The sequence below is a fragment of the Falco rusticolus genome, chromosome 13 (genome assembly GCF_015220075.1).
Source record: "Falco rusticolus isolate bFalRus1 chromosome 13, bFalRus1.pri, whole genome shotgun sequence".
NCBI classification, from domain to species: Eukaryota; Metazoa; Chordata; class Aves; order Falconiformes; family Falconidae; genus Falco; species Falco rusticolus.
In genome coordinates this window covers 15,923,127-15,935,820 of record NC_051199.1, presented here as the reverse complement: position 1 = coordinate 15,935,820, position 12,694 = coordinate 15,923,127, and the positions used below count along the sequence as shown (strand labels likewise).

General features: G+C 56.0%; 1 protein-coding gene across 2 annotated transcripts in view; it reads right to left on the bottom strand.

Annotated features, from left to right (window-relative positions):
• Positions 1–12,143, bottom strand: part of XXYLT1 (xyloside xylosyltransferase 1) — a 50,083-nt gene extending 37,940 nt beyond the window's left edge. For both annotated transcript variants that reach the window (XR_005107218.1, XM_037406555.1), the window contains exons 1-2: positions 11,682–12,143; positions 5,974–6,121 (exon numbers count right to left, since the gene is read on the bottom strand). Coding sequence is in view for 1 of the 2 variants with exons in the window: in XM_037406555.1 (XP_037262452.1) it covers positions 5,974–6,121; positions 11,682–12,104 (571 nt within the window). In the remaining variant the exon portion in view is untranslated. The remainder of the gene's footprint in view (positions 1–5,973; positions 6,122–11,681) is intronic.
• Positions 12,144–12,694: the final 551 nt, after the last annotated feature.

Below are 12,694 nucleotides of genomic sequence, written 5' to 3'. Positions count from 1 at the left end.
CGCATTATAGATTCAAACGTTGCTGCTGCAACAGCAAACCCTCATGCACAGACACCTACAAACGCAACAGACAACATTTTCAGGATGCTGCCTGCCTGCTTTCGCAGAAGTGCACTAGCAGAACACAGTCACTTGTCAAGGCATTGTTCCAACAGGCAGATCATTCTCCTGTTACCTCAGTGCTTAACCCATTCCCCGTGGCTCCCAGCTCTCCACAGCCAGCAGCAGGAGTGCTCCGGGTGCCCAGCCTTGGCACAGGCAAGGCGCCCTGAGAAGGCAGCGTGCAGCTCAGCACTTGCTCCAACACGTCTCCTCCCTGGCCTTTGCCCTCCCTCCAGCTCTGCTCAGTGGGAAAGGCCTAAGCTGACGCTCACAGACGCCGCTGTCTCTGGGCCAGGAGTTCCAGAGCAGGCAAAGGCTGATATCAGTTTCATGGGAGACCAAGCTGGAGCCAGCAGCTGGAGCCTGCTGCAAGCAGCACCAAATCCCAAGCAGGCTGGGGCTTGGCCATTAACAGGCAACATGAACAAACATCATTATCATCTGGTCTATGCTTAATAATCAGTAATATTCAGTACAGCCATTGATAATGAGCTAAAGAAATTGCCCCGTTCAGAGTTTGATGCCAGGGAGACCACTGGGCCTCCCACTTGATGCCGGTGTGTCACGGACGTTAGGTCCGGGCATCTCCTTCAAGCCAATGGCACAGCTCCCTGCCAGCAGCCACTTCCCCAGATACGGTGCCACTTACTGACTTGCAAAAGTCAGCCATGCTTCGCCCCCTGCCCCCAGACAGCCACGTCCCCACCAACATGCTCCTGCACAGCTTGCAGCTCAGGGAGGTCCCAGGCTTGGTGTCTCTCTGACAGCAGCTTGCAACGATTTCCTCTTCCATGAGGCAGCCCAGCATCTACAGCATCCTGCAGCAAGGAGCTCCACGGATCACAGCACTCTGTTTTAAACCCACCTCTCACCAGCTGTGCTGCTCTCCAGTTCTCGTACCAACATCTGCCTCGCACGGCTCACGACTCCACCATAACCCCCTCAACCAGCCCTCTCCCAGACCAGAGGGTCCCAGTCAGCCAGGTCTGGCCTTGACAGAAGTCACTTCTCTGAAACTCTTCCAGTTTTTTTCCAACAGACCACGCTGACAGGCCATAAATTTCAGCAATACTCAATGCTCGGTCCTGCTCTGCTCTCCTCCCTCATAGCTCCTTAACTTTGTTTAGTCACACGGAAGCTTACCCACTTCTCACACTGCTGCTTTGTTCCCTTACCAGCCCGACAAATAACCTTGCCAAATGCACCTGCAGACCAAGCTCCTGAGTCTTCAGTCAGCAAGTCCCCAGGTGTATCTTCATACATTGGATTCTGCTTCTCTTATCCATTGCCTCTTATAAGCTGCAACCGGTGATATTAATAATATAGTTGAATCTCCCCTCACTAATTTCAAAGGTAATAATTAGGTCAATTATTTCCTCACCAAATATTTCCTCCCAAGTATTTTGCAACACATCCACTTTCTTACCCAGTTTCCTAACATCAGAATAAACCAGATGGGGAATTGGCTCTTTGCCTTCTTGGTCCCATGTTTTCAAAGTATTTAAAACAGGCTGAGGGTGAGCCAAACAGCATTTGCCTCTTTCCCCAGCTGTTAGCTAGACACCTTCTGATGGCTCTCACTGTCTGCTCTCAGAGCCTTCTGCAGGCACATGGGTCATCTCTGGGATTCAGCAGGCATCAAAGCAGAAGAGAAGCTGGGCACGACAACGAGCCATCCTGTTGAGCTGCCTTCCTGGAGATCTCCAAGCCTAATTTTATATATAAGCTTGCAAGAGATCTCATTAGTGGAATTAAACATTGCAGCCACACCCCATCCTGCTCTGCACTCTTCCCTCCACTGCCTGTGTGAAGACACAGAGCCCTGTTAGCAGGAGCAGAGGCCCCATCCTTGCTGGCATTCCCTCTCCAGGCAGACATCCCAGCCACAGCTCTGCTCAGCTGCATCCCACCGGGGAGCAGAGCTACATTCCTTCCCCTGCCCACCCAGAGCTGTGCCAGGATTAATTATTAATTTAATTAATGAATTAAACCTGGAGGATGCAGCATGCTGCACGAGGGCTAACCTCACACAGAGCAGAGCCCAGGGCCCCTTGCAGCTCGTGCTCATCTCCCACCCTTTGTCAGCCCTCTGCCTTCAGAATGGGCCCATCAGTCAGAGAGAAACCCCAAGAGCTCCCCCACATGCTGCTGGAGGGGAGGAGGAGACCACATTCAGAGATGATGCTACTCCTCAGGGAGACTGCCAGCTGTTCTCACCGGACAGGAAACTGCTGCCTCCAATTTGTCAAATACCATCTTCAGTCAAGTTCTGCTAAATACCCTCGCTCCACGTGAAGCATGGTACCTCCAGTCAGGTTTCAGAGACTCCCCTTAGCTAACAGACTCCACCTCTCTGTCCAAGTTGGCAGAGATAAACCCCAAAGCTGCTTCTCCATCCTGTCCTGTTTTCCCTCTGCTCCTTCTCTTCTCCCACAGGGTCATCCTGCTGCAGCATGGTCAGCAAAACCAATGAAGTCAAACACCAAATGGCAGCTTTCAAAGCTCTGCCCAAGCTGGTGGATGTTGACATCTCTCCCTCAGTCCACCAGCTGCCGAGGAAATCCAGTTGCTAAACTAATTCTCCTTGAAAACTACCTGACTTGGGCCAAGGATGGGGGCCAAAAATTCCCTGGGGAGCCCACTACTTCCCCAGGCTGCCCCTCTGCCACCCCAACTCCTCCTCCTGCCACTCATGGCACCAGGCATCTGTCCTGTGATGCCTGCCAGGCAGACCTGCCCAGACATTACTCCTTCATATGTTTGTAGGGAGGGTGATAAAAACCTTGCCAGAGCCTCTTAAGTTACGTGGCTAAAATGACCAGTGATCGGAGGGATCAAAGCCAGTAAAAAGTTAGAGGCCATCACTGGAGGGGCATACTGAAAAGGAAAGCACAAAGGTCTAAATCCTTGTCCTTTCTCCTCCTAGCACTGCTCTGCAAGTCCCAAGACCGTTTCATGTCGTCATCCTGCAGCTTGTCCTAAGCCTGAACCCTGCCCACCCTCTCTGTGTGTACTTTTCCCATCACTCCTCCCTTGCAGAACTACTGCAATGCATTAAGCCCTCGTCCAGCTCCTTGGGCCTGGCCACACTGCATTAAAACAGGATTTATGAGCCTCAAGCACAGACAAGAGTTATGCAGTCTGCACTTCTGCACACTGCATACCAAGTCCCCAGCTGGTTTAAATCAGATTAACTCCACTGATGTAAGACATTTAAGGCAAGAGTGTTCCATGATTTACACCAGCTAAGAAGCTGTTATATTATAGTTTGGCAGCTACGGGTTTTAGATCTGAAGTTTTTTGGGCAAGGATCCCAAGCAACAGTGAAAGACAGAGCAGCTGAGTGGCAAAACCCATTTATTCTCAGCGCAATATGCACGCAGCCAGCACATGTTCCACAAAAGTCTTTAAAAAAAATAAATATCCCTGGTGTTCAGTTTTCAGTGCCGTTGGTCTGCAAAGGCAGTGTCCCGTCACAATCCCAAGGCTCCAAACAAATCACTAAGTCATGATACTATGGAAAAGTCTCCCCTCAAAAAATGATAAATTTTGGAAACTAAAGCCAGGCAACTTTAATGCAAAGGTCATTAGCTATTGGAAAAAAACTATATACCGATTAATACAAATACAAACAAACACACACGAGAGCTGAATATGCAGATCAAGGCCTTAATTTCTGCTGCAGGATGCTTAAGCTTCCCATCAAATCTGGCTTCCACAAAAAAAGGTGCTAACACTATGGAGCCAGATGTGCCTACAGAGGTGCACAAAAAGACGTAGCAGGTGAAACGGCACAGAAATGCACCAGGTAAAATGCTAAAACTGCCTGAAAAAGAAGGTTTAGTTCATTCTCCTCCAACTTAGCAAAGTGGTTTCTTCATGCCAGTAGAGGCTGGTTTGTCAGAACCAGGAGAGCAGCAGGAGCCCAGTGCCATTCCCATGCCACCCACAGCCTGCAAGCGGGCAGCAGAGCTGCAGCCTTCCCTGCTGCGTGCCGGCTGTGCAGGGATGGGGACAGGGAGCCCTGCCAGCCCCATAAATCACCAAGCACCCAGCGCAGTAAACCTGACCTCTCTTGCAAGGGAAATATAAATCAGCTTTACTAGCAGCTTCTGAAGCACAAACGTAGCTCATGAAACCGTAAAAATGCCTCTTTAAACATCCTGTGTCCCAAACAGACCACTGAAAGCCCTGTCAGGCTCAGGGAGAGCAAACAAGCTTTCCAAGGGACAAGACAACTCACGGGTTGACAAACTGAGAAAAGGCATTTCAGACTGAGCAGCTTCTTGCTGGCAGACGGCACGACACAGCTATCTTTAGCACACGGTAAAGACAGGGTAGGGAATCGGGAGGAGTGAATTAGCCAGCATTAATACTGCCATTTGTATTCAGCGTACTTCAAAGCGCTCGCAATGCAGACATCACCAGACACAAAAAAATATTACCCAAGTCAAATGGAGAGCTAAGTACAGCACATTTGCTGGAGCCCAGAGTAATCATCAGCGGGGGCTGGATGAGACCCTTGGGACCACCTCACCCCACAGCACCCAGGGGGACGAAGCAGGTCACCTCCTTGCCTGCTCTTCCCTAACACCTGCCCGCACAAATTAAACACCACTGCCCCGTTGTTTAATGAGCTAGCACGGGTGGCTGAGCCAGGAGAATAAGGGCAAGTCCAGAGAGAGCCTCCCGAACCAGTGCAGAGGCAGGAGCTACTGTGCAGAACCAATCTGGGACAGGGCTCAGCAGGGGCATAGGGGAATTGCACCCACTCACATCCCAGCAAGAGCAAGACTGCGCCTGAGATCCATGGTGGCAAGTCTGCAGAGAGTACTATGGCTGGGCAGACGCTCCAGATGCCGAGGAAGCTGCCGGTGCCTGCGGTGCTAGCCATGGGAACAGCTGCTTCAGCAGCACGCACATATGGGAATGGGCCACCACTGCATGCCATCCACAAACAGCTTTGAGAGGGTGGTCACCTCCTCCTGGGACAGATGCAGAGCCAGGCAGGAGCCCGGGGCTCCCTGCTGCCACTGCTACCTGCACCCTGCTGCGGCACAGGGAAGGCCCGTGGCCAGCCCAGGAGGGGATGCTGCCATCACCAGTGCATCAAGCCAGCGGGGAGCTGGCAGGGAGAGCCCAGGGACGAGCCCCAGGAAGGGACAGGCAGGGCTGGGGGAGCTCCAGGGAAGGGGGCTGGAACCCAGGAAAGCAACACCCTCCTCGTGCAACTGGTCCAAGGCTAGCAAGAATGCTGGTCCATGGAGAAGCACCCATATGCAGCCAGGGAAGGAAAACACAGCATTAACTGAGCCAAACCCCTTCTGCCAGCTGCCTTGTTTTCCTGCAGATTTATTGTTCCTGCACTCAGTAACAACAGAGTGAAGGCACAATAAGGAAACTTAAGTGATCAGTGGCTGCTAATCAGCAAAGCTTTCCAAGAACTCACCAAAGCCAAGAGGAAAGGCTCGACAGCTGCTCTCTGCTGATGCTTGCTAGTGCCCCAGCTGCACCACAAGCACGTGGCACCTTTCTGCTGACACCCCAAGGGGAAGGGGGACTCTAAACACACACAGGGCAAGCACGCTTGCTCCTGTCTAACCTCTCCTACCATCTCAGGGCACAAGGGCAGGGCCTGCTGCCATGCAGCATGGATAACCTCCCACCACTCACACCAGTGGAGACCTGGATGGGGATGGTCTTGGACCAAAGGGTCCGTCACTCTGCAGGAAGGTGGAGAACCCCAGAAGCCCACCCCAAAAGTTTATTAACTTTGTGTTTCAAACAGCACTGGATAGTATCTCCATGCAGAAGAAAAAGAAAGCCTGTATTGCCAGAGGCAGCTGCTGCGGCAGCTCAGCGGAGCCTTACCTTTGGGCATGATGCGATGCATGGCAACCGACAAGAAGAAGATCGAGTCGCTGTAGTAGGTTCCTGATCCAGCACTGAAGTGTTTCTGCATGGCTTCAACGATTGGAAACAGCTTTTCTGTCAGCTCATTCACATCATGGACTATTACCTGGGAGAGACACCAGAAACACCACTCAGCTGCCGCCTCTGGGGTCTGGTGCAGCTCTGGCAGCCTTTGTTCAGCCTGCAGCCGAATGGGGCAAGCACGGGAGGTTGTCAAAGCACAAATACTGCTGGTGGCACTGTAGCTGCACAGAGGGGCCCAACTGCCCTGTCCCCCTCATGTCGCCCTGCCATGAGAGCCAGCAAGGCCAGGGAAAGGAGGGAAGGATTTTTACAGCCATTTTGTAACTGTGAGATGAGCAGAGACTCAAATCCACTCACACAATCAAGCATGTTCAATGTTTTGTGGGTTTTTTTCTGGTCTGTTCCCACTGCCTAATGCAACCACATATCTGGTCTCCCATATGGAGTCCATCAGAAGAGGTGGTGGTTCGCTTCAGGCTCTGGCATCCTGCCATTTTGAGGCAAGCCAGACCACGTCACTTACCCTGAGGACCAAGATTTGCTCCTTGCTACAGAGGCAGGCTGCGACAGGGCCAGGGACGCAGCCCGGATTTCCTGAACCTCAGCCCAGCACGGAGACAAGCTCTGCAGCACGTCCCGCTGGGGCTGGAGGGGGAAAGGGAGGACAGGCCACAACACGCTGATGAAAATCCAAACATCAGGAGTTACAGCAGAGCTGAGCAACTTCTCTAGATGCATCTCAGCCCACTCGTGCTGGAGCTCTCCGTGCGCTCAGCCAGCCATGCTCTGCACTCCCCAGTCCTGCTGCAGCCCATGCACCAGCACTGGCCCTGGTGCGCCTGCGCGGGTTGCAGCTATGGGCCAGAAACCGGAGCAAACGTACCTTGTCAGCTACTGCAATTTTACAAGTTTATAATTATTTCTGGCCAAAGTCTGGTGAACAGGAACTTCCATGCAGCCTGATACTCGTTATACACACAGAAGGATGCAGGTCACTGAATCATGCAAGATAACCAGAGAGATTTTCAGGGTAATTAAGAGGGACGAGGGACACAACCCCGGTGCAGATAAGAGGGAGTGCAGGACCTCAAATGTGGAGACTTGAGGTCGCGCTGCCTTCTTCAGGCCAGGGACAGCAGGAAAAGCCCCACAGGAACTGAAGGCCAGTGAGGATACGACTTCGCAGCAGTACTTGAATTTTGGCAAGGGGAGCCTATACCCCTTGTTTGAAGGATACTGAGACACTTCCCCAAGCTGGCCCTGCCTTCAGCAGGGGAGTCAGTCCCACACAACTTCTGGAAGGTCCATTCAAAACTAAACTATTCAACAGTCCTATGGTTTCACTCCTTTTACCTACTAAAACTTCATCTGCTCAAGAGTAAGGAGCCCTGCAGTGTACACTTATACATGCAGGATAGAGCACTTGCTTTTTTTTTTTTTAAATCACCTAAACCAAGCCGAGTGCTTCAGAAGAAAAGGCAGCTTTGGAACCTGAGCTGGTGCAATGACCATCCTCTCTACGTGATGCACCGGGGGCTGCTCTGACAGCCAACAAATGTGGCACAGAGATGGAGGCAGCGAGCAGCCTGGGGCTTCTTCCTCCCGCACCTTCTTGCAGAAAATGTTACCCAGACCAAAGCGCTCCTGCATCAGAGCACAGCTCACCAAGGCCGGGAGCCACTCATGGGACCTGCAGTATGCGGAACAAGGCAATGTGATAGGCCCACCTGACCCTGGGCACGATGGCTGAGCCCATGGTGGGGGACCACCGGAGGACAGTCACAGCAGAGTCCCCATAGCCACCCTCCTGGGGAGGGCACGTCAAACGCCCACCCTTGGCCACTGGCCTCTGCTGTCAGCCGGGCGCTGTATGAGAGCCCTCGGACAGGCTCTGCGGCCAGTGTGTCCCCCAGTGGGGCGGTCAGGCTGCTGGCGTCCCAGCTGCTGGGCTTGGGGCCAAGCGCCTGCAGGAGGACAGCAGGAAAAACACAGAACAACACGTACGAAAGTGCGTTGGGAGAGCTCATCAGCAGCCACACCTGGCTTTGGACAGGGGAGGAAACTCTGTTACCGGTTAACATTACGGCAGCATTTTGCCGCAGCCCTGCCAAGCTTCGCAGCTGGCTTTGCCATCGTGGTTAGCACCGGCAGTGCTGCAGGAACAGGCAGGAGAGCGGCAGAGCTGCGGGGAGCAGATCAGCAGCGCCAAGTGCTGTTGCTGGCAGTGATCCCAGGTGACCAAACACAGCAAAACACCACTACCCTCCAGGTGCAAAGGCACGGACCACCTGCGCACAGAGCTGAGCACCACCATCACTGGGATGTGTGATGCTCTGCTCCAGCCCAGCTCAGCAGTGGCAGCTTTGGGGTCTGGCCAGACTGGAGAAGCATGGAGGAGAAATACAGCACCTGTAACTGCCCTTCTGCATCCAGCAAAGACAGCCTGGAGTCTGCACAGCACATAGGAAAAAGATGAACAGGAGGAAAAAAAAAGTCAAACCAATTCCAGTCACCTCTGAAATGAGCAGAGTGCCAAGCACCAGTGGACAAAAATAATGGGAAAAGCACTCCTGAAACTCCAGACACAGCATCATCTGCCTTCCCTCCCCCGCCAAAGAAAACAGGAAAATTTGTGTCTTTTGCCCACCCTTTGGTTAGGCACTTCTGCAAAGCAAACTCCCGAGCAGCTGAATTTTCCTTCCGCAGCCACAGGCTGGTCAGCCTCTCCAGGACTGTGAGGGCTTCTCCTCTCCCCAGTGCTGACTTTAGCACAGCTTGCTGATCTGCTGCTAATTTTGTACTTTGTTATTTATTTGTGTAGCAGCTTTCAGTAAATCCCCATAGCTAAATCCAGCCACGTTTGCTGAGCACATTAAGAAACGTTAAGTTCTAGGGGTTTCCTGTGCAAGCAGAGTTTTATAAACTCACGTCCTGCACCGAGGAAAGACCCTTTCAACTGATCCACTAGGAAAAAACAACGCACGTTCCATTTCTCTTTAACTTTCCCTTCTTCTCATGCTGTGGATCTTTCAGCTCTCTTGTAAGCATAGAGTCACAGAAGCTCAGTTACATTCACCCCAGCATGTCTTCACACAGCACCAGACCCACGGAGGAGTCGGTGTTTGGCAGCATCTTCCACAGGGCTGTTCTGAACAAGCAACCAGGAAGAGCAACGAGCAGAGCTCACGGTTAATTTTATTTTCAGAGGGGAACGGAATAAATAAGTGATATGAATCAGCGCAGAGAGTCTGAGTACGCAGCCCAGAGTTGCAGGAAACGGGGTGAGTCTGGGCTCTTTGTAAGCACAGTATCGGCTGCTGAGACATGTCTAGGCTTGCTCCTGGGCACTTACCACTCACCGGGATGCAGGAAATGTTGCAGAGATCACCCTGCAACCCACAGGACAGGACGCGCTCTCTGCAACTGTGAGCATAAAAGCCCTGGAAAAAGCCCAGCAGAACCTCTGCGAGCCGGGCTCAGAGGACGAGGCACAGGCAGGAAGGCCACGTCCTGGCTGGGTGCTGGCGTGCGGCAAGTCCTCCCTGCAGCACCGCTGCCCACGGGTGCTTCCCGGCCGGCTTCCTCCGTCCCCGCCGCTCTCCACGCCACGCCACGCCACGCCACAAAGCCACCACCTCGTGGAGCACGGGCTCCACCTGCCGCTCGCCGTTGGCACACTACGCTCCCAGCTCCACATCTGGGACACATCTGTACGGGCACTGTGGGAACGATGACACCACATCACGACTGGGACAGCTGCCTGCCCTGCCCTGCCCAGCAGGGAGGGTCCTGTGCCTAAGCTGCTCCCACGCACCCCACCGCGGTGCATCCCGAAGGGCCCGCGCTCTCACTCTCCATGTGCTGCCCCGATAACCGGCTGCGTCAGTCCCCAGCAGATTTTGAAAATTCCTGAATTTGCTCAGGGAGAGACAAGAGCTGGCCCATGACCTTCCCCAAGTGTTGGGATCCAGGCCTGGTTCCTGGGCTTCACTCTTAACAGAAGATCCAACTGATCCCAGCTCTGCTGGGAGGGGAGGGCAACATGTTCTCATGAAGAAAAAGTTCAGGGCTTTTATCAATCCTGCCTCAGCAGCTCAAGTTGCCCTCAGCCCTTTATCAAGCCTGCTCTAGGAAAACAGCATAAAAACCAGGAGAACATTCTGGGGACACACCAAGAGAACCAGGAAAGAAAAGGTATCAAGATGGAGATGGGTTACTCCTGGACCTACCTGAGTATCAGGATCAACCACCTTCAACATTTTAGCAGCACCGAAGGTCCAAGCTAGGATGATGTTTCCTGCTAAGCAGATCCCAGTGAGATCTCACCTGAGCCCTCCAGACCACACTGCTTGCTCACATCCAAGAGATGAGTTCTGGTGCAAGACCTACTCACCGAGGTCCAAAACACACTCACCAAGCAGTGAACCAGGCTTTACTGTGAGTCCACAAGCACCCACAGACAGAGACCCACCCCACAACAGGCACATCACTCGCACGTCCCCACGTCACGCAACATTCAACTGTCAAGCCCATGTGCTCCTGGAGAAGCAATGCTGCCGAGGCTGCCCGTAGAAGAGTTTGGTTTCTGAGAAGAACAGACGGCAATAAGGCAGCTACACACACAGAGGATCTGAATGCCATGGTGGCCTGGTGGTCCTCCCACTCCAGGGGACACAATATCACAAACCTGGACTGGGCTGTCACAGTGCACAGCTGCAGTGCACTGTCACGGGGCACTGCCAGTCCACCCTGCTGCGGCGTGCAGGACCCCTCCCGAGGCAGGACCCCTCCCGACAGCTCTGCACTGCTGGCACGGAGCAGTTTACCCACCATGGATGTGACCTGGCTGAGCACCTGCACTAGTAAAGCACCGCTTAAGAAAAAGTGGGATTATTTACCAATAAATGATGTGCATGAACAACGTTAAGGTTGCATCTCTAGCTACGTCTCAGGGTTCAGTTACTATTAAGCACCTGAGGAATGAAAAGTTACAGAGCAGCAGGGAACGCTTCCGCCCGCCACTCGGCAGCGGCACCTGGGAACGGGACGGTCAGGGTGCCCACGGGTCCCTCACCTCCACACTCCCCGTTTCCAGACACCTGCTTAACGCGAAGGAAAGCCTGACTTCGCACGGACAGCACGGCGTTTCCGCGAGGTGGAAATATTCCTCCAGCAGGTCGCAGGGCCGACACCGGCCCGTGGAAGCCCCCCGGCCCCTGCCGCCCTCCATCGCCTCTTCCAAGCGCCGCCGGCAGCCCCCCCCCCCCCCAGGCCGAGCCGGGCCCACCCCGGGCTCTGCCGAGGGGCCGCACCGCTCACAGCCACCGCTCTCCCCGGCGAAAGCGCCGTGGCGGCGGCGCGGCCCCCGAGTGCGGCCAGTCGCCCCGCGGCGGGCGGCGGGCTACGGCTCCGCCGGGCAGGCCCCTCACCCGGCCCGCGGGGCTGGGCGGGCAGCGGCAGCCAGGCGGGGCCGCCGGCCGGGAAAGTTTCTTTCCGCTAGGCCGCGGCCCTTCGCCGTACGGAGGGCTAACGCGCCGCCGGGCCGCCCGCAAACGCCGCGCAGCCCACGGCCGGGGGGCGGCCGGCCGCCCCCGGAGCAGCAGCGCCCGCGGTCCCCGGCCCGCCGCGCCGCCCCGTCGCACCTGGTGCCGGAAGGCGGCGCCGCGCAGCAGGTCCCGCAGCAGGCCCAGGCCGATGTCCCGGCTAGCGCCCTCGGTGACGAGGTGGAGGTGCAGCGCGTCCGCGCCGCCCAGCCGGCCGTGCCGCAGCAGGGAGCGCAGCGCCGCCTGCCCCTTGGCGCGCAGCGCCGGGCTCCGCTCCGCCTTGGTGAACATCATCAGGAGGTGCAGGTCCCGGCCCCCCGCCGCCGCCTCCCCGGCGCCGCGCTGGGGGTGGCGGTGGGCCGGAGCGGGCGGCGTGGCGCGGAGGCGGCGGGTGGCGCTGGAGAAGGTCTCGCCGCCGCCGCCCAGGTAGTAGAAGGCGCAGACGGCCAGGGCGGCGGCCAGCGCCAGGGCGCAGGGCTGGGAGCGCGCCCAGCCCCGGGCCGCGCGGCCCATCGCCGCCATGCCGGGGGCGGGGCCACCCGCGCGCCCCCGCCCCGCGCGCCCCCGCCCCGCGCGCCCCCGCCCCGCGCGCCCCCGCCCGGGCGCCCCCGCCCCGCGCGCCCCCGCCCCGCGCGCCCCCGCCCCGCGCGCCCCCGCCCCGCGCGCCCCCGCCCCGCGCGCCCCCGCCCCGCCGTACAACGGTTTAACGGAGCCCGGTGCCCACAGGCCTTACAGCACGTGCAGCCGGGGCCCGACCGCGGGGACAGCCCGCAGAGCGCCGCGCGCCGCTGCCGGGACACGCTGCAGCCTGGCGGAACGCCGCCGCGGTGTGCAGGCGGTACGGTTACACCGCAAGGGGGGAAGGAAATACAGGCATTTACTGCTGCAGCGCTTAAAAACCAAGTACAGAGGGACACGTGGGTAAAGAAACGTAACAAAAAGTCCATTAATCCAGGGTAGCCTGTCCCGCCGGCGGAAACGGTGATTTCTCAGCAATTTCTACCAGCGCCCGGAAATTCTGGAAAAGTAAGCGGGACTCTTTTCCTCCTCTGTCATCTCCTTCCATGGGAAGAGAAACAAGAAAACAGCTCACGTGGAAAGGTAAAGCAGCC